This window comes from Prunus mume, linkage group LG3, assembly GCF_029339155.1.
Source record: "Prunus mume cultivar Tortuosa linkage group LG3, ASM2933915v1, whole genome shotgun sequence".
Classification (NCBI taxonomy): domain Eukaryota; kingdom Viridiplantae; phylum Streptophyta; class Magnoliopsida; order Rosales; family Rosaceae; genus Prunus; species Prunus mume.
The window spans coordinates 16,537,532-16,564,194 of NC_142700.1; the positions used below are offsets into that span (position 1 = coordinate 16,537,532).

General features: G+C 37.6%; 4 protein-coding genes and 1 pseudogene across 19 annotated transcripts; 2 read left to right on the forward strand and 3 right to left on the reverse strand.

The window, feature by feature from the left end:
• The first annotated feature begins 3,560 nt into the window (after positions 1-3,560).
• On the forward strand, positions 3,561-8,069 carry LOC103326463 (uncharacterized). The gene is given in 4 exon segments (XM_008228691.2): positions 3,561-4,170; positions 5,036-5,158; positions 6,077-6,775; positions 6,777-8,069. Coding segments are annotated over 4 exon segments (2,061 nt in total). The 5' UTR covers positions 3,561-3,774; the 3' UTR covers positions 7,620-8,069.
• A 155-nt stretch (positions 8,070-8,224) lies between these two features.
• Positions 8,225-9,995, forward strand: LOC103326509 (uncharacterized; annotated as a pseudogene).
• A 468-nt stretch (positions 9,996-10,463) lies between these two features.
• On the reverse strand, positions 10,464-14,430 carry LOC103326462 (OTU-like cysteine protease family protein). Of its 5 annotated transcripts, none has more exons than XM_089048192.1 (9): positions 14,273-14,430; positions 13,288-13,371; positions 13,136-13,181; positions 12,888-12,996; positions 12,448-12,539; positions 12,290-12,352; positions 11,598-11,713; positions 10,828-10,903; positions 10,464-10,723 (listed from the first exon to the last, which is right to left on the reverse strand). In XM_089048192.1, exons 2-9 carry the CDS (start codon positions 13,350-13,352, stop codon positions 10,667-10,669), a joined length of 624 nt encoding a protein of 207 aa, XP_088904318.1. In that variant the 5' UTR covers positions 13,353-13,371; positions 14,273-14,430; the 3' UTR covers positions 10,464-10,666. The 5 variants fall into 5 exon arrangements, with proteins under 5 accessions (XP_088904318.1, XP_088904319.1, XP_008226912.1 ...); XM_089048193.1 differs by lacking the exon at positions 14,273-14,430 and adding an exon at positions 14,199-14,221; XM_008228690.3 differs by lacking the exon at positions 14,273-14,430 and adding an exon at positions 14,057-14,174.
• A 3,142-nt stretch (positions 14,431-17,572) lies between these two features.
• LOC103326461 (uncharacterized) lies at positions 17,573-20,092 on the reverse strand. Of its 11 annotated transcripts, none has more exons than XM_089048475.1 (9): positions 19,745-20,092; positions 19,395-19,454; positions 19,189-19,286; positions 19,007-19,105; positions 18,829-18,933; positions 18,663-18,755; positions 18,461-18,583; positions 18,253-18,345; positions 17,573-18,136 (listed from the first exon to the last, which is right to left on the reverse strand). In XM_089048475.1, exons 1-9 carry the CDS (start codon positions 19,953-19,955, stop codon positions 17,762-17,764), a joined length of 1,257 nt encoding a protein of 418 aa, XP_088904601.1. In that variant the 5' UTR covers positions 19,956-20,092; the 3' UTR covers positions 17,573-17,761. The 11 variants fall into 11 exon arrangements, with proteins under 11 accessions (XP_088904601.1, XP_088904599.1, XP_088904600.1 ...); XM_089048473.1 differs by having other exon boundaries at positions 18,829-18,927; positions 19,395-19,496; XM_089048474.1 differs by having other exon boundaries at positions 18,461-18,559; positions 19,395-19,496.
• Positions 20,093-20,222: 130 nt separating this feature from the next.
• LOC148918909 (uncharacterized) lies at positions 20,223-23,011 on the reverse strand. 2 transcript variants are annotated; one of them, XM_089048484.1, is made up of 6 exons: positions 22,126-23,009; positions 21,696-21,755; positions 21,432-21,535; positions 21,230-21,328; positions 21,015-21,110; positions 20,223-20,904 (listed from the first exon to the last, which is right to left on the reverse strand). In XM_089048484.1, exons 1-6 carry the CDS (start codon positions 22,469-22,471, stop codon positions 20,530-20,532), a joined length of 1,080 nt encoding a protein of 359 aa, XP_088904610.1. In that variant the 5' UTR covers positions 22,472-23,009; the 3' UTR covers positions 20,223-20,529. The 2 variants fall into 2 exon arrangements, with proteins under 2 accessions (XP_088904610.1, XP_088904609.1); XM_089048483.1 differs by having other exon boundaries at positions 20,285-20,904; positions 21,230-21,352; positions 22,126-23,011.
• Positions 23,012-26,663: the final 3,652 nt, after the last annotated feature.

Sequence of the window (26,663 nt, forward strand, 5' to 3'; positions counted from 1 at the left end):
CTCCAAGACATGCAAGCCACACACACAATACCTAAAGGCTTGTCCATTCCGGTAAAGATTTGAAATGGTTAGCCACTTTTTACCCCCAAAAAAGATAAAGGTTAGAACTTAGAACACTCTTGTGAAATATACTTTTTTTTTTGTTGGACCTTGTGAAATATACTTGAACAACGTATAATCTTAAAAAATTGAAAAAATGATGGAGAATCATTAATATTGTCTTTATTATTTTGAAATTATTAGGTTTTTTTTATTATTGAACTAAACCCGTTGACAACCATATATTGTTTAAGCTTGAAAACTAAATATTTATATTGTTAGAAATTTGGGTAGAGCTAGAAAACATTAAGCTAGCGTCTTTTTTTTTTTAAAACCGTGTTTTAGATGTATGACGTTTCCTTCTTGATAATTGTCGCCATACCCATCAAATTCAACCCAATACAATTTACTTTTATCAGTCCCCTACCATCATAGTCATGCTTCTACTTTTTAGATGTTCCATTGTATAGTCAATGTCATGCTTTGCAGTAGTGACCAAAAAACAAAATTTCTGATACCAGTAATATCTATAGTTAAAGAGTTTAACATATTATATTGTCAGACTGTTAAATAATGTCGTTTTAATCGAATATAAGTATATATGCTTTGATGAAAATTTGATCGCATATAATATATGAGGTTAAATTATTTGGAAAGAAAACAATAGCCTTCTGTAGTTATAGCTGTCTCTCTCTAGGGCAAAGATGGAGACAGAAAGGAAGAAAAGCTCGCACAAAACTTTCAATTTCAATGTTTAGGCTAAGGAACAATAATGCTTCAAAATCAAAACCAGATCCATATCGAAACCGAACTATTTGTTGATATCGATAGGGAGGGTCCATTAATAATATATGTATATAATGTACTGTCCCGAAAACAAATTCAGCCTGCAAACAATAATGCACAACTGCCCAACTCTCTCAAATCGTTATGCGATTGGATACGACTTGGTTCTTGCACAGCACTTCATTGGTGCCCCCACATCACTTGGATCAATTCAGGACTGACTGTAGCTGGGGCCCCGTTTACCTTGTCCCACATTTAGCATATCGCACTTGGGTTCGTATATATGGTTGGTTGGAGAAATACTTGTGTGAAACGGGTCAATTATGGCATGTTATGTATGATAACTTATTTACATGGTTTTTTGTGGTTGATTGGAAATAGTAAAATAACGCTAATGCCATCGCTATAATTTTTTTTTTCTCCATAATGCTCAAAATACCTTAGGTCGGAGGCATCAATGTCATCTCAAACCTACATGTGACTTTTGCAACTAGTTGTTAGTATGTGAGATTTGATTAACAGTTTAACAACGTAACATGTCAAATATTTAAGAATTATACTATTACTCAAAATAATTACTCACGCATGCACGTTGATGACTTTAATTATTCATACATTATGAGACTGTATAAGTGACTTTTAGCCATTAATATATATATTATACGCTATTAATAGAGTGACTGTCCCTACCCTAACATCCCTCAACATTAACATTACAGTAGAGATTGTTGGTTGGCTTCCCAATTGACAACTGCCTAAGCATAGTTGACCCAAAAAATATTGTCCAAATAGAGAGTCAAAATAATTGATTTAGATCTAAAACCATGGCAGCCGCACCATGAGTCCATGACCATGCTAAAGCTTTAGTTTATGTGGGTTGGCTCACGAACCGAGTTAAAACCTTCCCTCCTTCCCTGCCCACGTGGGTGCATTCGTCGCCTAGCAAAAATTTGCATAGGATTCAAATGCATGTAGACTTGGCCATGGCTGCCACGTGTATGCCGGTGTAGCATCCACGTGGTGACGCCCTCGGATGCCTTTTTTTTGGCTGTGGAACTCGAATTAAAAAAAAACAGACAATAAAAATACAGAAAACAACACGAGTAGATTGTAGATCTATGGCTGTCTCATGAACCTACAAAATCTAAACCATTTTTTCCCTTCTTTACTAAAGAGCAGTAGCAGACACAAAAATGAACGGCAACACCACGCTCACTTCGAGCGCGTGTATTATTAGCATTTGGAAATAATTTCTCCTATTTTTTTTTTATCTTCAATGGGAAGAGAAATTCTATACAAAATACAAAATAATAATTGTCCGCAGGACCTGCACTGAAATTTAGAGAATCAAACGCAAACGGATATGATACTCAATAGTAAAGGTTCTTCGATGAAAGATTATGAATTTGAGTCACAGCATCCGAATAGCGTGTGTAAATTTAGAACTTAAACGGTGCTATTATTTCTGTACAACTTTTGTTATTGTTATCGTTTTATCTCTTTATGTTTTGAAATTTTGGAATTTTCTGAAAAAGACTTTATTCACGTAGGGTAAATCTCTCAGACTTTTATTTTTTATTTTTTGGTGTTGATTGATTGATCCCCTTCTACTTCTATTACTTCATAAGCCACCCCCCACGTGTTCTTGTTAATTGTAATGATATGACCCGATTTTGCATGCACATTAAGTAATCTCACGATGTATGTATAAAGAAATACAATAACTGTTTGATTTCTGGTTGCAATTATTTTCACTTTCTACTTAAAATATACAACTAAAGAAGGAAATAGTATTTCCACCTGTTTCACTGTTACCTTGTAATGAGGAATGCAGATACAAATGTTTAGGTATATCTATTTGTTTGACTAAAAAGAAAAGTATATGTTTGTAACGAAAAAGAAAAAGAAAAATGCAGTAATAGTGGCTTGGAAATACTAAATCAAGCGAAGGATCCCTCACTAATGTGGTCGTTTGGAATAATTGCTCTCTCAGGTAAGGTTATGGGTTCGAGTCATAGTATATGTGTAATGTGTGTGCGTTTAATATATTATTTTCCTCTCGATATTTATTCAAGGCAAAGAGGAACTTCATCCAATCATTCATGGTGAGTTTTCAATGAGGAAGCTTCCCACATAATGAGTCCAATTTTATTAGCATTTAATGAACCAAAAAGATCCACAAAACTTAATTATCTTGACAAAATTAAACTAGTGCAATATCTTATGGGAGGCCATTTATAATGGAAACATAATGCTTTACTTACAAAAAATGGTATATGAAATCAATTCAGCATCTGCTTTCCCTATCTCTGGAGAAATGTCCTATTTGATAGAACATTTGTGATAGCAATTTAATTTATCAAATTAAATGTGATTTTATTTCTCGCTTTATGTTATTTTAGTTATTTTTGCTCGTCGCAATAGAAGGGAATGAACATTTAACCTAGTATGGTTTTAAAAAAAAGGGTAAATATTTTAACTTCCAAAATAAATTTATTTATGGATTCTCGTTTTGGTTATTAAAAAGTTCTACGCTAATAATTTAATACTCTTCAAATTACAACGTGTTCTTCCAAAACGATGTCGTGTAGTAGCTGTCTATGTCACCAACCTCGAACTCCAAGTGGTTGACCGTATGAAAAAAGAAAGAAAATACAATACATAGATTTTCACGTTCGTATGTCTACTCTTACACCGTATTTCTATACCTGTCTCTCTGCGTGTGTCTTTGTCTCAGTGTCTCTGTGCGTCATTTTCTCCAGCAAACAAAATCCATCAAACTCTCTCTCTCTCTCTCTCTCTCTCTGTAACGCTCATCAACTCTGTACTTCCTCCTTCCCATTTCACACACTACACACACACCACATACACTTTTACACAAACACTCACAGCCTCTCTCCCTCTCTCTCTTGCTTTCTCTCTCTAAATGGCTGAATCTCACTCAAGAAGATGAAAATACCCAGCAAGCCCCGCCACCCCTCGCCGACATTCCCACCACCAGACTCGGATCTTCACCCACCCAGGCCCAGCAGCGCTCGCAGAAAGACCCGAGCTCCGGGTTCGGCCCGGTTGAAGCGGGCCGGACTCCCGACCGGAAAGCGGAGCCGACCCGAGACGCCTCTGCTCAAGTGGAAGATCGACGAAGTCCAAGAAGACCACCGCGGGGATAGAAGAAAAGACCAAAATGCCCCTGAGGAGGAGAGAGAAGACGGGGGAAGGAGGAAGGGCAGGAAGGGAAGAGAGGTCGCCATGTCGGCCAGGAAGCTCGCCGCCGGGCTATGGCGGCTGCAGTTGCCGGAAAATGTTTCAGGTGTACCAGGGCGGAGTGGTCAGCTAGGGTTTCAGGTGAGTTTGGTCTCGGAAGTTATCTTCTTTCCAGTCATCAAAGATCTGAAAGTTTTTGGTAAAATGGGTCTTCTTTGAAACCTTGATGAAATCTCATTTCATTGGAGTTTGACCTTTTTTTTTGTGTCAAAAAGTTTATTTATTTATGTATTTTACTTTTGGAAAAAAAAATATGGTTAATGCATTTGGTGTTGTTTAATTTGCAATTTTAAGTTGGATAAAGACTATTGGTGCTGATATTTGTGGTACTGTTGTTTTTTTCCTTTTTCTTCATGATATATATATATATCTTGGTTTTTATTTTTAATTTGGGGTTTAAGAAACCAAGCATTGTTACTCAAGATTTGATTGATCTTACAAAGAAAGAAAAAGCCTTCTCTGGGTTGATTGATCTTACAGAGATTGTGTTCTTTAAAGCTTTAGAATGAAATGGTTCTCTTTGATATTTTTAACATGATGATGATTGTGTTCTTAAGTGTTTAGGATGAAATCTGTGTTGAGGTGGTAATGCTCGTAAGTTTCCATCAATGTCCTGCTGAGTATCTCTTACTTGGTAATTAATTGGTTTTGAGATATTTTCAGACCTGCTTTCTTAAATAAGATTTGCGACGTTGCTTCAAGTTAATCTGAATGTATTAACATGGAACTGTGAGATATGGTGATACAGTGGTAGGACATTTATGCATTTCTTTGATGCATTATGAAAATTCCGGGTCGTTACACTTTTCTTTGATATGTTCTGAGATAGTCCTTGCGTGCTGTTTTAGCACATCTATGTCATAATATGCCTTAATCTCAACTTGCCGGTATTTATGCTGTTGTATACTGTGGATTTTGAGTTTCAATGTTGTTGTCTTCTATGCAGCCTGACGTCGGCCATATCAGCGTACCGTTTCTCCGTAATCGCAACAGCAAAGCATATGCTTCTGAAGCAAATGATTTTTTACAAAGCCCTAGTTCTACCTCAAGGAATGGATTCTTGTCCAAGGTATGATTCTTCCTTGATCACTTACAATGAATTGTCAATGATCTGTAAATTCTGAAGGAGCATCATACGTTGTGAACTTCAGTACAATATGATCCCTTTATTGTCTTGTACACGTGTCACACATGCTTAGCTCCATTTAAGTCAAGCTTCCTGGCGGAACCTGCTGTAGATGACTTACTTTCCTGGGATTGATGCTATATACTTATTAAGAACCATCTCCTTCGGGAATAAAATAAAGTTAAAGATGGTAATCCAATCATCTTTCTTGTTTTCCACATGAATAGAATGTTATGGAAAATATAGAAGCAGTGTTACTCTTAGGATTTCCCATGTGGGAATATGTATTTAAACATAGAAGCAAATACACATTAATGCTCATATTTGGATGGAAAATAAAGAAGAAAAGATTTACTTGTATAAGAAATTTGGTGTAAATAGATGTATACCATATTCTTTTAATTGAATCAAAAGACGTAAGGTCTTTAATTAGCAACATTGTCTGATGGAAAACAGGGGGAAAATATGGAATTTTGTGAGAGGGAGAAGTATAACAAAGGCTTGGTGGACTTTCCAACTGTAGAGAAAAGGGAGAAATATGAAAATTTAATGTTATATGTGATTTATTTTCTATTAATGTCTTTTTTCTCAACCATTAGATCAAATATGGACGACTGAAATGCATTCAGGTGCACCTCAGCCGGCTGGGAAGCATGTCCTTTTTAACTATCTTATTAGAGAGTAACTCATATATATTTATTTAAAATTCTAGAACAAGCAGTTTAATCTGTTTAACTTTTTTCCTCTTTTCCATTGGTTTCTCAACATCTCTTATTTGAGATCTGTTTTCCCCCTCGAGCAATTTAAGGTCTGTTTTTTTTTTTTTTTGCTTCTAATTTTTAGCTCAAACGTTAATTTCAGTTATCCAATTCTGCCATGGAGGGGCAAACAAAATGGGATCCTGTCTGCTTGAAAACATCAGATGAGGTACGACAAATTTACAGCCAAATGAAGCTTCTTGATCAACAAGCAAGTGCTGCATCAGTGGTATCTGTACTTGAAGCTGAGTTAGAGCAGGCTCGAGCTCGAATTCAGGAGCTTGAGATGGATCGGCGTTCCTCAAAAAAGAAACTCGAACACTTCTTAAGGAACGTCAGTGAGGAAAGGGTTTCATGGAGGAGCAGAGAGCATGAGAAAGTCCGTGCATTTATTGATGACATCAAGGCTGAACTGAATCGGGAAAGGAAAAATCGTCAGAGAACTGAAATTCTCAATTCCAAATTGGTTAATGAGCTTGCTGATGCTAAGTTATCAGCAAAGCGATACATACAGGACTACGAAAAAGAAAGAAAGGCGAGAGAATTAATTGAGGAAGTATGTGATGAGCTTGCTAAGGAAATTGGAGAAGACAAGGCTGAAGTTGAAGCATTGAAGAGAGAATCCATGAAACTCAGAGAGGAAGTGGAAGAGGAAAGGAAGATGTTACAGATGGCTGAGGTCTGGCGTGAAGAACGTGTTCAAATGAAGCTGGTTGATGCTAAGGTGGCAGTTGAGGAGAAGTATTCTCTGATGAACAAGCTTGTGGTAGATCTAGAGAATTTTCTGAGGACAAGAAGTGCAAGCCCCAGATGTGAAGGAAATGAGAGAAGCAGAGTTTCTTCGACAGGCTGCTGCTACCGTGAATATTCAAGACGTCAAGGACGTTTCTTATGAACCCCCCAATCCTGATGATATCTTTTCTGTGTTTGAAGAGGTTAATTTTGGTGAGCCTAATGAGAGGGAGATTGAGCAATGTGTTGCCTACAGTCCTGCTAGCCATGCTTCCAAAATTCGTACTGTGAGTCCCGAAGTTAATGGAATCAACAAGGACCGGATCCAAAGACATCCAATTGCATATGTTGGTCATAATGGTGATATTGAAGAAGATGAGAGTGGATGGGAAACTGTGAGCCATCTTGAGGATCAGGGCTCAAGCTACTCACCAGACGGGAGTGCCCCATCTGTCAATAAGAATCGCCGAGAGAGTAATGTCTCAGAGAGTGGAACAGAATGGGAAGACAATGAAGGTGAGGAAACACCAATCACTGAAATCAGTGAGGTTTGCTCGGTACCAACAAAGCAGATTAAGAAGGTATCATCAATAGCAAGGCTTTGGCGATCCGGCCAAAATAACGGGGACAACTACAAGATAATCTCTTTAGAGGGAATAAATGGCAGGCTTTCGAATGGAAGGATATCTACTGGGGGTATCGTATCTCCGGATCGGGGTTCAGGTAAAGGTGGGCTTAGCCCCTCTGATTTAGTGGGGCAGTGGAGTTCTCCCGAGTCAGGGAATCACGTTCGAGGAATGAAAGGGTGCATTCCTCTTGGGGCGCAGAAGCATAGTTTGAAGGCAAAGCTTTTGGAGGCAAGGTTGGACAGTCAAAAAGTTCAATTGCGTCATGTGCTTAAGCAGAAGATCTAGAAGTAGTGAGGCAGAGCTTGCTCATCCAAAATACTCACAAACCCGGACAAAAATAAGTAGTTCCATTTCTCACCGTGCAAGGTACCAACTTTCTGCTACTTGAAACTGCTTGCATGCGGTGGGGATGAAGAGTCTGAATAATGCAGATGATAATGGACTCTCACATCTTGTTTCCCAATTTACACCCATAATTATGCTATGCTTACAGTTCCATGATAATCTGGATGAACAACCAGGCTAGGTTATCTTGTGTCATATGAGGGGCTGTTGGTTCTGCTTGTTTTGGGGGTCTTTGCAAGTGATCCAGAAATCAAGTCATTATTTGTATCATTTTTAGTCTAGAGGACACCATTTGAGGAAAATGGGAGACAAACGAAAACATTTCCCTATCTGTAATATGTATTTTGTTATGAGAAATGTTCGATTTAGTTTCTTGTAGGAAATGGAAAATCTCTGGTCCATGTGATTTGGGAAATATAGGAACTAAGACTGACAAACCATACTGGTTAAAAGCGCTACTAACGTACTAAACAAATACTTTTGTCTGCTCGCCATTAGGGTATAGCTAAGTTGGATGAAAAGGTTGAGCAATGCCCCTGAGTTATAGGTTGTATTCCACTTTGCTCTTTGAACTTTCAATTTGGTTCTAAAACTCCTAGAACTTTCAATTTGTGTCGATACCCCTCCTGTTAGTTATGTCCATTAATCCATCAAATTGAGGGTTCTTTTTGTCCCCTTTAGTTCAAACTTGTTTTAACTCACCTTCACCATGTATGATCCGAGTCTCTCACCCAATTTCATGACTTGCGTGTTGAATCGAGAATGAGGGTTTGAGGTTGAGAATAATGAGGGTCTGAGGTTGAGAATATTGGGGTCAATGCTTTGTTAAGACATCAATTGGGGTCAATGCTTGGTTAAGACATCAATTGAAGTATACGGCCCCAAAAATTAGTCATGTGCGTTGTGCATGATGGAAACTAGCGGAAATTTGTAACAACGCTGAATGTTTGAGGGATATTGACACAAGCTCAAAGTTGAGAAGGAAAAACAAATTGAAAGTTCGGACATTGTGTTCCTTATTGTACACGTGGCTTTTATACTTTATCACGCGTATTTTGAACCAAGTCACAACACCGACCTTCATTTTGAACATAAAAAAGAAGACCGTTGGCGCTAGAACGCTTCCATTCCCCTCCTTTTATCGTCTCTCTCTTTCTCTCGCTCTGTTTCTCTGCAAACCCTAAATCCTGAACACTGCACTGCACTCCTTAGTTTCCAAAACTCTCTCTCTCCCCCATTCTCTCTGTTCTCTGCAACGAGCGAGGAGAGTTTTGGGTCGAGTGGTTTACGAATCAACGAGTTGTCGCTCTGTTTGTCTGCAACGATCGAGTGGTTTTCTGGGTTCAAGAAGGAGCGAGTTCTCTCTCTTCTTCTCTGCAACAATTTGTAATTTCTGGGTTTTAAAAGTAGCGAGCGAGTTCTTTCACTCACTCACTGTCCAACAATTATGCGAATTTTGGGTTTTGGAGTCGAGAATCGAGAATGGCGTTGTCTACTCGAAATCGAAAGCGTAAACAATTGGGGGATGGCGTGGCTCCGTTTGAGTTTCAGTTTCAGACCCAGAAGATCAAGAGGGTTTCTAGGATTTTTGAGACCCAACAGAATTTAGCCGAGGAGAAAAAGCCGACTACTTCTCTTCCTCTGCGCAAGGGTTTGTCGCCCAAACAGGTAAAGACCATCCCTTGGGCTTCGTCTCCTAGAAAGCATAGAAAATCGGAGGAGTTAGGTTTTGATGGTCTCTGTCAGACCCAGAAGATCAAGAGGCAAAAACTAGGTTTTGAGTTTGATTGTTCTGAAATTTTGGGGTGTATGATGAACCTCCGCCATGTGAGTAGGTACTTTGAGAAGCCTGTGGTCGATCCGGTTTATTTCCATGACATCTGGAGACGGATGGATTTCGGTACTGTGAAATCCAAATTGGAGAGGGGTGTCTACTCCAGCCCTGATGGGTTTGCTGCTGATGTGAGGCTTACCTTGTCAAATGCTTTAAGATATTATCCGCCTGGGAGGATTGAGCGTGCAGCAGCCAAGCGTCTCAGTGGTGTTTTTGAGAGCAAGTGGAAAGAAGGCCTGGAGAAAAACCCCAAGTCTGTTTGTCCTTCTCCTCTGCCCAAAGTCAAGTGTTTGGCAGTGTTACCCAAACTGATATAGGTCAAGACCTCTTCTCCTTCTAGCGTTCTTCAAAGTCAAGGGCTTGGTGTTTCTGATTCTCAGTCAGTTGATTCAACCAAACACGATGAGTTGGCCACCCTTGTTGAGGATGTGATTTGAATTAACAATTTTTTTCCAAGTTGAATGATATTATTGAAGTTTCTATTTCTGTTTCTTCTCTAATTGGAATTTGTTTCTGGCTCTAAGGTGGAAATTATTCCTTTCCAGGTAAATTTTGGCCATATACGTTATACAGACAAGGCGTAATGCATACCCTTCTAGGAAAGTTCGTCTCCGATGGATTCAAAGTCCTTCGACTCTGATGGATTCAGGGGATTCAAAGTCCTTCGACTCTGATGGATTCCCCCTGATTTGGTTTACGATAGCTTGTAGTAATGGCCGTTTGACATCAATCACTGTAAATGATGCTGGCCTGGTTGGTGAGTTCAGCTCTTCAGCCATTGCTGGTCTTAAAATGTTTCCCAATTTGTAGATTTCAAACAACCAGCTGACAGGAACTATCTCAAAGTTGAGGTATAAATTTGTTCGAGCTAATGGATTTCTTGGGAGAACGAATAAGAATCAAATAAGTTTTGAGGGCAACAACAAACAAGGTAAAGGGTATTCAATCGATTCACCAGAACATACGACCCATAAAATGATGGTAAAACCTGCTACAACAGTAATTTTCTATGTTTGTTCTTTTTGTTGGTACAGTACAACATTTCCCAGACTACATAAATCGCGACGTCCAACGTTATACTTTTTGACAGACATTGAAACAATAAGTGAATACAAAGGAGTTATACTGCAATGAAATTGGGACTATGTTTCTGTTATCTGTATTCTTGAAAGTTGACATGCCCTGTCGCTCGTGCATGCTCCACAGCCTCCTGAATATTCATCAAAATTTATTCAGTATACTAAGAATAAAAGAAATCTCATGCGCACAACCACAAACATTTAGAAAATCAAAAGAGGTAAGTCAAGAAATAACCGTCTGGCCAACTAGTCCAAGTTGGCACACCCCACAGCGCAAAGTGAAGTTGGCAGTGTCGGTGTATCTCCTTTTACTGAGAAGCAGCATCATGGTATTAAGGCATAATCATGCTATGCCTGAGCTATAAGAGTAGTAGGCGCACAAAATGGAACTAACAGCGACGAAACACGCATGACCTCAAGCATTTTGATAACTTAGTCAGCAAAACACCAGAAAAAAGTTTACAGAAAATTAATCTTTTTATCCCCTTTTTTCTATTGGATAGGCATGGATTAAAAACTTTACATACAGGCTAAACACATCTGACATGCCCTATAGTTCTCAATCATCTTAAGTCGAGAACAATTTTATTGATTATTATTTTGAAATGTTCATAAAGCAGACTTTACATGCACAGAGTAATAAGCATGCACTGTAGTACTATTCAGGTTCAACAACTAGGATTCCCTCAGTACATAGAGATCAGGAAATTTTTTTCCAAGACTGTACTAGAAGTTAAAAACTATTGTCTCTTCAACTTGTATAGGTTTGTAAACTAGGTTGGTTGATGTAAAGTGAACTAGAAAACTTCTGCACACTGAACTACATGTGTAGAGTGGAAGTATCAGAAATAATCCCCTAAATCACATGCTCTGTATCTTTTATCATCTCAACGTGCTAATTCCAGACTCAAAGCCTAAGGAACATTTCATGTTTTCACATATTATGTGTAGTAGTATTTGTGCGTGCACTATGGATATAAGCCACCATGAAACCATAAGCACTACCTTTGTTGCTCTTTCACAAGATTAAGAGCGAGCCCCTCAACTGGCCCAATGGTACTGTCCCTAACTGCAAATATAGTCTGATCAAACTCCTCTGGAGCTCCCTCAAAGGGTGACATCTGATACAATACAATGCAGAAACCAATGACCATTAACTGGAAAAATTAAATCTTAACCACAAACAGTGGAGAGCTAATGTCTACAAATAAAATAGCTTTAAAATCAGTATCTATCTTCGTTTTAACATATAATGAAAAATTATTTCAAATCAATTAGAAATCAGGAAAAAGTACAACTCGAAAAGAGCAAGAGCCAAGACCTATGAGGCAAAGTCTCTCAGCACATAGGTAAAGAGAGCGTGGGAAAAAGGGAAGATTCAATAGCCATTGAGCAGTATGTGTTGTTGTGAAAGAGATTAACATTAGATTCATTAGGGAGATACAGAGGTGTGGCTCTCAGGCTATTTGAGTCCTATGTGCTTACATGTTAAAAACTCAAAAAACATAGGGGAACTTGGTTGGATGCTGAAAATTTGGATTTATTTAAGGGCATTTTGGTAAATAAGGAAAGCGCATATGTCCAAAAATTGGCCCTACTTGAGGCCATAGTGAAGCCATTTCTTAATTATCCGTCCACATTGATAACCAGTAAAACTAAGAAACAGAAGATTAACATAAATCATCAGAACCACATACAGCTAAAGCATCGTAATGAAGTCCATCATAGATCAGCAGAGCCCTTTCGGAATACTTCTTCTCCTGTCAACAGTACCCCATACAAAAATGAGCATAAACATTCAGAAATGGAAAGCTGACAAGATTAATATACATGAGAACTCACTACTAATGCTAACCTGACCATACAAATCACAACGTGTAGTTTGAATATCATATGCTGCAATTTCACGCCCATAATAATCTGCTAATATTGAAAGCTCTATGGCACCTGAACAACAGATTTCAAATTAACATTCAACAAGCGAAATCTAATGGTATCCCAAGTGCTGTGAAGTCAACAATAGAAGAAAATCATTTGAAGTTAATCTTATAGACAAGTAGCTACACAAACTATTTCTTGAACCGTCAAGGCAAAAAAACTTTGTCAAATATATCAATAATGTTCAATACTGTAGAAGAAGACATAAGCCAGTATTGTATAATTAAGGTTTGGAAACTTAGTTGGCTATCAGAAATAACCAAAACTTTCACAGGAAAAGCTTTTCATTTTGCATTTTGTTTAGTAACCAATATTCATATACATAGGAAAAGGAAAGTTTATTTATTTTTAACAGACCTCCCCACTTCTCAGAGTCAAGAATCCAAGCACAATACTCTTCATTTGGTTTACCGAGAAATGCTTCAGAATAATTAGTTGGATCACTTGCTACGGTTGCTGCTATAACCTTCACATCATGGATGACCACAAAATGGTCAGGAAGTATCACACTTATGCATGCTTAATACAAACATGGAGCTATATATGCACAAAAACTCATGGTTTATCGATTGTTGTGTACTTTTAATCCCTAAATGTTCATATACCTGTCTCAACTCAGGAGCTTTTTTCTTGTCATGGTCCATAACATACCTACAAATGAAAGGTGACTGTTGAATAGAAAAATTGACCTTAAATGACGCAGTTCAGTTCATTGCAAAAAACAATGGATAGAATGGAAGGTTGTATTGGAGCTTACCCAACCGCATTGAAGAGGCAACTATTGTCTGAGGGAATAACCCTTCTTACTACAATACCTTCCATATTTTAAATATTTATATACCTGAAACATTTTAACAATTTGAATATTTCAAACGATGATGGTTTTATAATAGACAAGCACAAGCCAAAGAGCTGACATAAGGAAACACATGAATATTTAATACAAAAATAAGGACCCAAAAAGCATTCAACTCCATAGAAGTGGTTTGTGTGAAGAAGGAACCATTTGTGCTTACAAAGGAAAGGAGAACAAAGGTTATTAAGATACAAAAAAAAGATAGGAGTCCAATCAAAAGTAAACAGCTACAGAAAAAGAAAAGAATTACACATCAAAACTTCCTTAAGACTGAATCCTAAAGTTACACAAGTATGAGACTATAAAAAAAAGAAGGCTGAGGACTCGAACAAAACCCAGCATCATATACTCAGCAGCAGACAACCAAGTACCAACCAGAACCAGATTCAATTACTGGTAGCGGCAGGACATGATTGAAAACATTAAAAGAAAAGGAACAAATATAGTGTACAGAAATGAAATTTTACAAATTTGTATTAGGATTGAATCTGAAATGAATGAAAAAAAAATGAACTTTAAAGAATCCATACTCTTTATCAGTTCTTTAAGGTGCCAATAAATGAAACTAATATGTCAAAAGCCTACCCAGAAAACCACCCAAGTTATGTGCACCCATAAACAAAACATATTATCGAAATAAATCCTCAAATAATTCCACAAAGGAACCAACCTTCAGACTCAGAAACCCAATACCAAAGCTATAAAACAAAACCAGAGCTGGATTTGAAACCACCCAAAAGCATAAATTGAAAGAAGATGACAAATAAATAATGTGGCAATGAAATTTCCAGATCCAGTAATAGTATTTGTACCAAGAGCAGCATATTCAAATAGACATGACACAATTTGGAAGAGAAGAGGAAAACAGATAAGAAAAAGAACTCACTCTGTTTCTTCCTTTTTGGTCAATAAGGTAACGGTAGTTGAGCCAATAGTTTGACGATGAGGTGGTGGTTGCCTGCCTGGTTTTGGCTATGGCCTCCGTATTTTGATGTCGTCTTCCTTTTTTCTTTTCCCTTCTTTTTATCGGTAGAGTGGGATGATTACAAGTTAGAACCTGATGCCCAGGTCCCACTGAGCCTTAACGGGAGCGAATCTGCTGTCACCAAATTACATGTACCATTGTGTCCCCTATTTAATTATTTGACACATGTCCACCCACTTAACCCTCAATTAACACCGTTAACTTAATAAAATTTCGAAAGCAAAAACCAACACTATAGCAGCAGCAACCACTCCTCGTGACCTTCATGCCACTTCCCCTTCCTCCCCTTCCCTGACCTCCTCCCTTAGCCACAAAATCACCATATACCAGTACTCTCAATTGAGAAACCCAAATTTGAGAGGAGATCGGGAAGAAGAGGAGGAGGTGGTAGTGGAAGAGAAGTGGGCAGCAGGGTGGAGGTTGTGTGTGGGTTAGGTGAGGGGGCTGGAACCAGCGAGGTTTGGTAAAAAAGTTTATATTTATATATAATAAAAATTAATATATAAAAATTATTTTATAAAATAAATATAAATCATAAATAAAAATAATTAGTTTAAATTTCTTTCTGGTTTCTTTTTTTAACTATTCTTTGTTTTATTTTTCGTGATTTAAGAAAGAACTTTGAGGAAGGTGGGTCAAGGTTTAAGGAGCCTGACGGTAAGTCAATAGGCCTTATAATGGATCTCATTTTTTCAAGAATTAAATCTTCCAAAGAACAATGCTTTTTTCAAATAAGCCAATTCATTTGGGACCCTGCGAATCTACTCTTTTTCCTATTCAAAGATCAGCCTTGGGTACTTGGGTGGGGAACTGGGTTTAATTTCTTTAAATTTTTATTTTATTGAAAGTAAAATTAACAGTGTTAATTTTGGGGTTAAGTGAGTGGCCACATGTCAACAAATTATACAAGGGACATGAAGGGACATTAAAAAGAGAGACAACAGATCCCCTCCCGATGTGAAATTGGTCCTATGTTTTACCTCTTTGGCAAATTTAGTTCGTGTTTTTCAAATTTTGTCTCGTATTGCTAATTTTTTAATTGATTTAAAAAATATTTATTAACTTTTAACAGAAATTGGACACAAATATTTATTAATATGTAACCATGAAATTGGAACTGAAACAGAAACTGCAGCCCAACCGATTCAAGCCAGTTCAGTTGGACTCATATAATAATAGAGAGATAAATAACCAAGCTAAACCACCCTAACCATCATTCCGGTTTGGTGGTTCCGCTGGTTCATCAATTTTTTTTGAGATTTTCTATTTAAACCCCACACTTCTCTTAGTTCACCCCATGTTCTAAGTTCACCCCAACTTTAAATTTAAATTTTTATAATTCCTAAGAAAACCCCACTATCTTCCCAAACTATCCTTAAATACACCTCAAACTGAAAAAAATAAGAAATAAAAGAAATTTTCTATTTAAACCCCACAAGCTACCCTTAGAGGAGGAAGTACATTCTGCAAGCTCTAATGCTAATTCATTAATTTTGAATAATCTCTAGAACATACTGTGGTGTTGGAAACATGCTGAGGGTCATCTAGTAGCACACGAATGGCGTCCACCAGAATCTGTGCCTGTTTGTCCAGCCTCAAAACTATTTGCATACGGGGATTCCACGGGAGGCTATACGAGATGGAGGTGGCAAAGTATTTGCTGAAGCATGGCGAGGTTTTGACTAAGGTGACAATCTGTTATACCAATGATTTGGGTGTAGCAGAAGAGATGAGGCGGGAGGAACTTTCGAAGTTCCCAAGGGGTTCAAAGACTTGCCAAGTTGAACTTTTGGAACTCAAGTCCTAGGTCTTATGATATATTACAACATTTGTGAATAGGGTACTTTCTTTTTCGATGAAACGTGAATTTATTAATAGTTTTGGAGGAATTGGCGTATGACCTTATTATATATAATCAGTTTTGCAAAGAAATTCACAAGATATGTTTATGGTATATGATCTCAAGAAAAAATAATTCAGGAAACAAAATAAAGATTTCGGACGAAAACTATTCAAACGAATAGACAAGTAAATCGCCAAACTATGTGATTCTTGAACAATAAAATCTGCAACAGTTAATATTATTTAAGAAATACATAGAAACTGTGTATCAAGAACATCTCCAATATTAGAAACCCATATTTAGAGCCCTCGATTTCTAATAAAGCATTGCAACCATGCATATATATATATATATATATATATATATATTCACATAAAACAGATTTTTTTTTTTTTTTTTTTTTGGTCAAGGGAAACTCTATTCATTAATAATGGGAAACATTACAAAATGAGAAAAACTCAATCCAAATGCAGCCCAAAACCAACAAATACAGCAGGCCCAAAGATACAAAACCAAAAAACAACAAAGCCCAGAAAACTTTAAACAAAAAACCCTAGATTTAGAACACAAGAGCAGCCGCCACCCAAAGCAAGCCAACACCACCACCAGCAGATCCACCACCACCAAGGAGAAGTAAATGATACCAAGGGGTACCAAAGAGGCCGACGGAAGATTGGAAGCGCTCCCTAAGAGCAAAGGTGGTGGATTTGGCCAAGGGTGAGCGTCATCACAACAAAGGAGAGGCGAGGATAGTGGAGATGGAAGAAATGGAGGGTGGACAGTGAAGGTGGTTGGGGAAGAAAAGAGAGGGAGAGAAGGAGGAGATAGGGTCTCATAGAGGGGGCTTAACTTAGGGAAAAACAGAAAAACTAAAGGAAACCGAAGTGGAGGCAAGGAGCCCCAGATCTGAGACAGAGCTCAAGGGAAAAACACCCATAACGGGTGGGAAGAAGCCAAAGACTCTCAAAATAGAGGAGGAGGAAGAGAGCTCTCACTAGAGAGCTCTAGTTTGGTCACATAAAACAGATTTATGCCCTTATCGTTCTTAATATGAAGAGTAGTGGGGTGTGTGTATAGATGTACTAGAGTTAAATATTAAGTTGGATGACCTTTTTTGTCTTTTTACACAATAATAAAACTTACAGCTTAATGATTTAAGTATTGGGGTGAATTAAGAGAAGTGTGGGGTGTAAATAGAAAATCTCTTTTTTTTCCCCACCTCAGGCGCAGCTAAAAGCCAAACAGAACAAATCACAAGAAAGCCTGAGAAGAAGACAAACTCATTAGAACATACACAAACACAATAAAGTGAAACGTATGCGATACGCAAACACATATGGAGTGGTTAGATGTTCATCTGCAAAATCAAACATAATAGATTGGGGGCTGACTTGGAAAGGTCATTTGAGTTATCTGATGTGACAAAAAATTGCTATATACAAAATGAACGAGACACATTGTCTAATTAATTTACATATACAAAACTCATGAAACATATTGCCTACTGTCATAAGCTTTAGCATCCTGAATATATAAACAGTGTGGCTCTAGTCCCCTTTTAATTTCAAAACCACCAAACAGGCGAAGAAAAAGAGAGGCACAGGGGACAGTTTCATTGGATTATTCTCACGATGATGGAGGAAATAATACTGCACTGCCGAGCAAACACATTGAATCACGGCAAGTCCCAATCCAAAAATGTCAGGCAACGTACCGAAAGCAGGTCTATTCGGAGACGCATCTTTGTCCTTTATACCATTGTGAATGAGCTCCAGGATGCAAGTAAGTACAGCCGCAATGGCCAACAGCAAACTGATTAGTGCATAGAGAGGCGTACTTGCGGAGGAAACCTGATCGAAACCGGCTGACAACATTTCTAGGCTCAAACCAACAAGCATAAAGATCAACCCTAAGGCAGTTACCTACATAGAAGTTAATAATCACTTCAGTTCGAAATTAAAATGGGTGTCAAATAAACCTCACAGGAGATATTAAGAAAATGCTATAGTTTAATATGAGTATAAGTTTTGAGCATCACCCTTGTCCTGTGATGTGGCTGGCCAAAATCATTATGTTCATCCTGCGCGATGTTAATCGCTAGATACTCACTAGGATTTGAAACAGAAGGGCCCTGCCATTATGAACTGTAGCCTTATAACTACTTATAAGTCAAATTAAAATCAAAAACTGCTTATCGCACAAGAAATAGTGAAAAGAGGGAGTTGATTATGGTCGTGAGTTTTTACCACTTCACTTGCCAGATTGCCCGGTTCGTCATAGTCGGTGCCATTGCGAGGACCACTGCTCGGTAAAAGCGAGTCACTAAGGTTGGAGTCATCAGATCCCTGATCAAATAAGTTCAACTGGAACTATAAAAGTGTTGCAAGATAATGTCAAAGTTAAAAGTTTGGTGTTGTTATTGTTATGGCCTTTGACCATTATCCTTACCGCACTGTGTAGCCCATCATAGTCAGTACCAGCATGGGTACTATTGCAACGTAAAGGAGACACACTCGGATCGGAATCAACAGAGCCGTGAAACTGAAAATAAGTTCATGTTGTTGCAAGAATGTATGAGAAAAAAAAAGGTTTAATTAAGGTTATGAGTCTTTACCAATACCCTTGTTACATTACCCAGCTCGTCTTGGTCAGTGTCAGCATGGGGACAACCGCTCGGTAAAAGTGACTCGGTGAGGTTGGAATCCACAGAGCCCTGAAACTGAAAATAAGTTCATGTTGTTGCAAGAATGTATGAGAAAAAAAAAGGTTTAATTAAGGTTATGAGTCTTTACCAATACCCTTGTTACATTACCCAGCTCGTCTTGGTCAGTGTCAGCATGGGGACAACCGCTCAGTAAAAGCGACTCGGTGGGGTTGGAATCATCAGATCCCTGAAATTATAAAAATGGTTCAATGAAGTATAAAAATATGAAACAAAAATGATTTTATCATGATTATGAGGTTTCAACATTACTGTGGTCTGGTATTGTTGCTTGTAATGGTTGCTGTTGTCATCATGGGAGCCTTTGCTAAGCAAAGGCAACGTGCTGAGGTTCTTCTTACTATTAAATCCTGTACAACCATACTACACAATGAATAGAAATCATGTGTACAATCCATAAAAAGCGAGAGAGAGAGAGAAACCACACTTTTGCTTATCTTGATTTCAAGGGAACTCACCTTTGATCTTAATTTCAATTTCGGCTTTTGAGAAATCCGGACTGTAATCTGCATCATTTCCTACAATATACAGGGTTGGGGGACAGGAGTAAGTCCTGTAATCTGAAAATACACGGACGAATTTTGCAAACAATTATACAAATTTGCTAAGGTAATTCTTCTGCACCGAAAATAGCCTGCAGAGTAGACTTTCAAGGCAGGACACATCAAACTCCAAACAGTAATCCCTACCTCTAAATAACAAAAAGGGAAAAATAATTCAATTCTTGCTAAATTTTGAGCGGCTAGTCTAATGTATGAGAACCTAATTTGGACCTTTAAATTGAAATTTATAGGTGAAAGAAAAAAACCTGAATTGTAGTTTAAAGAGCAGCAGCGTTGTGAAGTCCGGAGAGACTGAGATTGTCGAAGACACAAGGACTTGCTGCGTGCCAAGGCTTGCAGAGATTGAGGTTGCTGCTGCTGAGGAGAAGTACGACACAACATGGTTCCAATTCTCTGGCGGACAGACACAGTCGCGGAATAAGAAGAGGTGAAGATAGGTGATCTGGTGACAAACATGACGATCTTGAAAGGAAGGGGGTTCCAATTCAGGGGAGGTGAACCAGAGTTGAGGGCAGCCCTCGTTAACGAAAGGCAACGCCATTCGAGGGTGCGAGGGTGCGAGGGTGCGAGGTGGTCAAGGAAGCTTCCTCATTCTTCACCCACGCATATATCTTCTTTATTATTACTATTATTATTGTAGCTGTAATTTCAGAAAAGAGACTAACAAACAAACAAACAGTATGTATAATGTATGTAGTATTATTTATAACCACACATTAAATGGAAGCAAAGAAAAGGAGAGTTAATATATGAAGTTTCTATTCAGTTCACAACAAAAGAAAAAAGAAATAAAAGAAAGGAAGAGCCTATAAATAAATTCTGCAGAACTTGGTAGTTGGCTCATCAGCTAACAAGGGTTATTTACATTTCCACAATTCCACTCTGCCGTGCTAGAAAGGGTTATCCGATGTGACAAAATATTGCTATATACAAAATGAATGCGACACATTGTCTAATTAATTTACATATACAAAACTCATGAACCATATACGATAAGCTTTAGCGTCCTGAATATATAAACAGTGTGGCTCTAGTCCCCTTTTAATTTCAAAACCACCAAACAGGCGAAGAAAAAGAGAGGCACAGGGGACAGTTTCATTGGATTATTCTCATGATGATGGAGGAAATAATACTGCACTGCCGAGCAAACACATTGAATCACGGCAAGTCCCAATCCGAAAATGTCAGGCAACATACCAAAAACAGGTCTATTCGGAGATGCATCTTTGTCCTTTATACCATTGTGAATGAGCTCCAGGATGCAAGTAAGCACAGCCGCAATGGCCAACAGCAAACTGATCAGTGCATAAAGAGGCTTACTTGCGGAGGAAACCTGATCGAAACCGGCTGACAACATTTCTAGGTTGAAACCAACGAGCATTAAGGTCAACTCTAAGGCAGTTACCTACATAGAAGTTAATAATCACTTCAGTTCGAAATTAAAATGGGTGCCAAATAAACCTCACAAGAGATATTAACAAAATGCTGTAGTTTAATATAAGTTTTGAGCATCACCCTTGTCCTGTGATGTGGCTGGCCAAAATCATTATGTTCATCCTGCAAACCGATGTTAATTGCTACAGATTCACTGGGATTTGAACCAGAAGGGCCCTGCCATTATGAACGGTAAGAGCCTTATAACTATTTATAAGTTCAATTAAAATCATAAAACTGCTTATCACACAAGAAATAGTGAAAAGAGGGAGTTGATTATGGTCATGAGTTTTTACCACTTCACTTGCCAGATTGCCCGGTTCGTCATAGTCTGTGCTAATGCGAGGACTACCATGTGATAAAAGCGAGTCACTGAGGTTGGAGTCATCAGATCCCTGAGCAAATAAGTTCAACTGGAACTATAAAAGAAGTTTATAGTCTGTATAAGCATGTAACATGAAATCCCTGATGGTGATTTAATTAAGGTTGAGTCTTTACCCCCATCCTTGGTACATTATCCAGCTCGTCTTGGTCAGTGTCAGCATGGGGACTAACGCTCGGCAAAGGCAACATGCTGAGGTTAATGTTCAAACTAGTAAATCCTGCACAACCAAACTACACAATGAATAAAAAACATGTATACAAATAACTCAATAAAAAGAGAGAGAGAGAGAGAGAGAGAGAGAGAGAGAGAGAGAGAGAGAGAGAGAGAGAGAGAGAAAAACCCACACTTCTGCTTATCTTGATTTCAAGGAAACTCACCTCTGATCATAAATTCAATTGTGGCTTTTGAGAAATCCGGACTGTAATCTGCATCGTTTTCTGAAAATACATGGACGAATTTTGCAAACAATTATACAAATTTGCTAAGGTGATTCTGCTAAACCAAAGTATGCCGGTTACTCAGAAATTCTCTTTTTGCAAGTACAAATGCTAAGCTCAGTTCAACTCTTCCTTTATGCAAACTATTTCCACCTACTTAAGATTATCTCATTTCTTATCATGTGCCTCCTGGTGCCGCTACATATTCATCTTAACATCCCCAGATCTCAACTACACTTATTATTTTAGATACATGCTGTTTGATGCCCCAAAATTCTGAACCATAGAACATGCTGTTGAGATCAAACTCCAAACAGTAATCTCTACCTCTAAATAACAAAAAGGAAAAAAAAAAAAAAAAAAAAAAAACCTGAATTGTAGTTTAAAGAGCGGCAGCGTTGTGAAGTCCGGCGAGACTGGGATTGTCGAAGACACAAGGACCGGCTGCGTGCCAAGGCTTGCAGAGATTGAGGTTGCTGCTGCTGAGGAGGAGTAGGACACAACATGGTTCCAATTCGCCGGAGGACAGACAGAGTCGCGGAATAAGAAGGTGAAAATTGGTGCTGTGGGTGACACCATAATGCTTTTTTTTTTTTCTTCTTTAATTCTCCAAAAACTTCAAGGAAACTTCCTCGTTGCTCAGACCTCCCAAACATGCTATGCCTGGGTTGCAATCCTGTGTGTAACAAATTACAAGCTGGGGATGACATTGACATGAGAGTAATTGGTTTTTTTCTTCTTCTTTTTTCTATAGTAAGTCGTTACCAGGTTGACTAAATTACATTTTAATGGTATTAAAACTAAAGGTCTGTGTTTAGGGATTGTGGTAACTCATTACCATTTAGTATTATTTATTGGCCAGAAAACTCACAACCACACATCAAATGGAAGCAAAGAATAAAAAGGAAAGTTAATATGTGAAGTTTCTATTCAATTCACAACAAAAGAAAGGAAGAGCCTACAAATTCTGCAGAACTTGGTAGATTGGCTCATCAGCTAACAAGGGTCATTTACTTTTCTAGAGCTATATTATCTATGTATGCTGGAAGGAAGGAAGCTTCTGGAGGAGAGCTCCCAGCTGCATGCAATGCAAATACTGATTCCACCAGCAGATTGGAAACCAGAAACTGGATTCCAATCTCCAGTCACCATTTCTTTAGAACTGACTCTGAGTAGTGAGCTTAATTCTTTACTTTTCCTCAGCTCATCTTTTATGGGCACGTCTCTCAGCTGAGTCAAAAGTCACCGACTCTGGATAATGAGAGCTGAGCTCTCTACTTTTTGTTTTTTAGAACCAAGTTTTGAATTTTCTTCTCCCATTCTGAAGTTACGCTTTCATACTTTGAAAAGACCCAAGTACCCTTTCAGACAGGTACAACTTTAAACAACTCGCACTTTATTTTACCGCTGGAATTGGAACCTAATTTTTACCATTTAAAATAAAATTAAGAAAATATAAAAATCAGAAAAAACAAGAGACGTGCAATCGCCCACCCCAACCCAGTCACCTACTCCCTGGTCTCTCTCTAACTGCTAAATCATATCTAGGTTTGCCTCTCAACCCTTTTGGTGGCTATCGCAAGATCCATCTATATTTTCTCATTGATGAAGTTCTCACTGGTTTGTTGACTTCTAAATTATAGATTGCCATTAAATGTGAAGAAGGTTGTAATGGGAGGTGGGTGTATCAGAGACAAGCTACAAATTAACCAATAGGAAATTGATATTGAAAAAGTTGATTGTGTTGGGTATTATTTTTGGTTCTCGGTTGTGGATCTAATAAGGCCCATCAGGTATTAAGATTAGATAATTTTTTTATTCATTGACAATGATGATGAAATTTCCTGGTTGTAACAATTCATTGGGTTATGGGGATTTGTCTTACTTGTACTAATGATTGTTGATGATAGGCAGAGAAAAAAGAAGACATATGGGTGGCGTTGGGTTGCTGGGGCATTCTTTTTTTCTAATTTTATTTCAGTTGATATAAATAAAGTCAAGCTACAAAAAGAATAATTATTTCCTTTCTAAAATGACACATGACATATTTTGAGTGAAAATATCACAAATTGACGTGGTAATACTGTACTCCTCTATAATTTCTCGTGACTTGACCAATGAAAAAAAAATCAAGGATGATGACAATATTTCCATGCATATTATTCATTAGAAATACAAAAGCCAAGCATAAATTACATCAACCATTTCTATTTAAACAACTAATTAACCACGAAACATGAACCTAACTTAATCAACGAAGGCACCAAATACACATCGATCCAGCCGTAAATGTCGTCATAAATTCCCATTTTATGATCAACAGTCCTTCCAGTAAAAAATGAGTAATGCTAGGAACATGCTCTGAACCATGATTCAATCACAAATTTTTTTATTGAAATTTCAATAAAATCTACTTTGTTTTTAGGAGATTTACTATAATACCCAATATAAGAGTCAAAATTATAGTAAAATTTAGCTAAATTTCACTGAAAAAATATGGGACATTTTGGAAAAAGCAAAAGGAGAGAGAAAAATTTTAAAAGAAGCAAAAATGGACAAAAATGTCCTTATTTATTTTTAGATTTCCTAAGGAATCCAATACATTTGCATGTTTTTGATTTGAAAGTTAAGTGATTTTTTTGTTTTTTTGAAAAAGCTTTGGCTTTTTCCAAAAGTGAAATTTTTTTTATGTCTAAAACCTAAAAAGCCTAAAAAATATCCACCATTATTATTTGCTTCAATTCTCCAAAACCAGGAAGCTTGGGCATTGCTCGCCTCCTAAACGTAAAGATGCTGCTGTTCGGAAAGACTTTTCCAATTTTGACAATGATTAGACTTTTCCAATTTTGACAATGATTTGATATTAAGATTAGATAATTTTTTTATTCATTGACAATGATGATGAAGTTTCCTGGTTGTAACAATTTATTGGGTTATGGGGACTTGGCTCGCTTGTGACTAATGATTGTTGATGGCAGGCAGAGAAAAAAAGAAGACATAGATGTGGCGTTGGGTTGCTAGGGTATTTTTTTTTTCTAATTTTATTTCAGTTGATATAAATAAAGTCCAGCTATAAAAAAGAATAATTATTTCCTTTCTAAAATGACATATGACATATTATGAGTGAAAATATCACTAGTTGATGTGGTAATACCGTACTACTCTATGGCTTACTCGTTGATGTTTTAGTTGATGTTTGTAGAGGCTTTTCTCTGTGGGTTTCCTACTATTTGGTATTAAAATAAAAAAAGGATTTAGAATTAAAATAAGAAGCAAAATAAGAGAAAGAAAAAGAAAAGAAGAGAATGAAGAGAGTTGGGCTTGTGAAGTGGGGAGGGGGAGAGTCACGGGCTGACTCAGTGAGAGCAACTCCACCCATTTGTCCTTAGCCATGAAGCTAGGGCAGCTACTATTCACGTGAATAGTGGTTGCCCTTGCAAATCAAAATTTTGTGTTTCCACCCGTTGCCCTTACTAAGGGCAGTTACTATTCATTTTTTTGTTTTATTCACAATTTTTTTTACCTCAATAATTAATTTGGATAATATTTTAGGATTAGATTTTAGGGTTCCTACATGTCAATACTATTCATATCTCATAATCGGATAAAATTTTCAATTTCAAATTTCAAATAAATTAAAAAAAAATTGGCTGGTATTTATAGAAAAAAATTCATTAATTTTTGGGTATTTTTTAAAAAAAATTTGAATTTTTTCCAGTATTTTATTGCAAAAAAATTGGCTGCCGTTGGATTGGAGGAAAAAATCAGATCGGAGAGCCCAGATGATGCCACGTGGCAACAGAGGGAAAAAACAAATCAGTGGTATCAGAGCGATCTTTGTAGCGACATCAGGCCGACATGAGTTTTGGACCTCGGTTGAAGATGCCTTGCCACCTGAGTTGGTGGGTCCCACACCCCCGGGCTGCTCACTGGAACACAATTTTTTTTCCCTCCTAGCCTTGGGCTAGGCTCATGGATGGAAAGGCCCTGAGAGGAGGAGAGAATCTTCTTTTGTTTGTTTTTATTTTTATTTATTCTTTTTATCTTGGGTGATAAAATTGGACTGGGTAAGGAATAACAGGCGAGTCCAATTTTCCTGTTACCAAATTTCCTGTGCCCTCCTGTTTCCTCGTTAATTTTGAAAGAAATTTGAGATATGTTTATTTAACCAATTATCTACTAATTGTTAGAAATATAGGGAGAGAATCATACGTTGTTCACTATACTAATTTAGAACTAGATGATTTTATTGTTTTATTTAGTCTGAATATTGAGGGATAAAATGGAGTAGGAGGCAAAAATTAGATAGATTCTTCATCTACTGAATTAAAAGTTGAAGGATAATTATGATTCTTTCTGGTTCTAGAACTATTGGTCTAATAAAATATGCAGGATCGTTTGATTAGCCTTCAATTTTGCAATTGTATTGTATGCGATGGCTCCAAGACCAGTAGCCAAAAAGGGGAAAGAGATGATCGAACCAGATGCAGGGGATGCGGATGCAGTGTGTAGAAGATCGAGCCGTGCAAACTCGTCTTTTGGATGGCATTGCACTTGCTAAGCTTAAGTTAAATTCTTGACCAGTCAATTCAACATGAAGAATAACCAACAGTTAGTAATTTACCCAAATTTAGAGATGTAATGGATACAAACAACCCTAATGGCATGGGAGCTATATTTCTAGTGTCTCATTTTCTACATTAGGCAGGCACAACTAAAAGCCAAACAGAGCAAATCACAAGAAAGCCTAACAGAGAAGAAGACAAACTCATCAGAACATACATAACACAAACACAATAAAGTGAAATCTCCACAAGTATGCATGGATCCAGGGACACAAAGTACATATATACTTCTCATGTTTCCTATTTTGCATTCGTAAGCGATACGTGAACGCATATAGAGTGA

Excerpts from the sequence above, each read along its gene's own strand:
- LOC103326461 (XM_089048471.1), bottom strand. The coding sequence starts at position 19,955 with ATGTTTGTCACCAGATCACCTATCTTCACCTCTTCTTATTCCGCGACT. Across the intron at positions 19,497-19,744 it reads CTCTTTAAACTACAATTCAG|ATTACAGGACTTACTCCTGT; the intron begins GTTTTTTTCTTT and ends GTGTATTTTCAG. Across the intron at positions 19,106-19,188 it reads AGCAACAATACCAGACCACA|GGATCTGATGATTCCAACCC; the intron begins GTAATGTTGAAA and ends TTATAATTTCAG.
- LOC148918909 (XM_089048483.1), bottom strand. The coding sequence starts at position 22,471 with ATGTCAATGTCATCCCCAGCTTGTAATTTGTTACACACAGGATTGCAA. Across the intron at positions 21,756-22,125 it reads CTCTTTAAACTACAATTCAG|AAAACGATGCAGATTACAGT; the intron begins GTTTTTTTTTTT and ends ATGTATTTTCAG. Across the intron at positions 21,111-21,229 it reads GCAATCTGGCAAGTGAAGTG|GGCCCTTCTGGTTCAAATCC; the intron begins GTAAAAACTCAT and ends TCATAATGGCAG.
- LOC103326462 (XM_089048192.1), bottom strand. The coding sequence starts at position 13,352 with ATGGAAGGTATTGTAGTAAGAAGGGTTATTCCCTCAGACAATAGTTGC. Across the intron at positions 11,714-12,289 it reads TTCATTACGATGCTTTAGCT|ATGTCACCCTTTGAGGGAGC; the intron begins GTATGTGGTTCT and ends GTATTGTATCAG. Across the intron at positions 10,724-10,827 it reads TTGGACTAGTTGGCCAGACG|GAGGCTGTGGAGCATGCACG; the intron begins GTTATTTCTTGA and ends ATGAATATTCAG.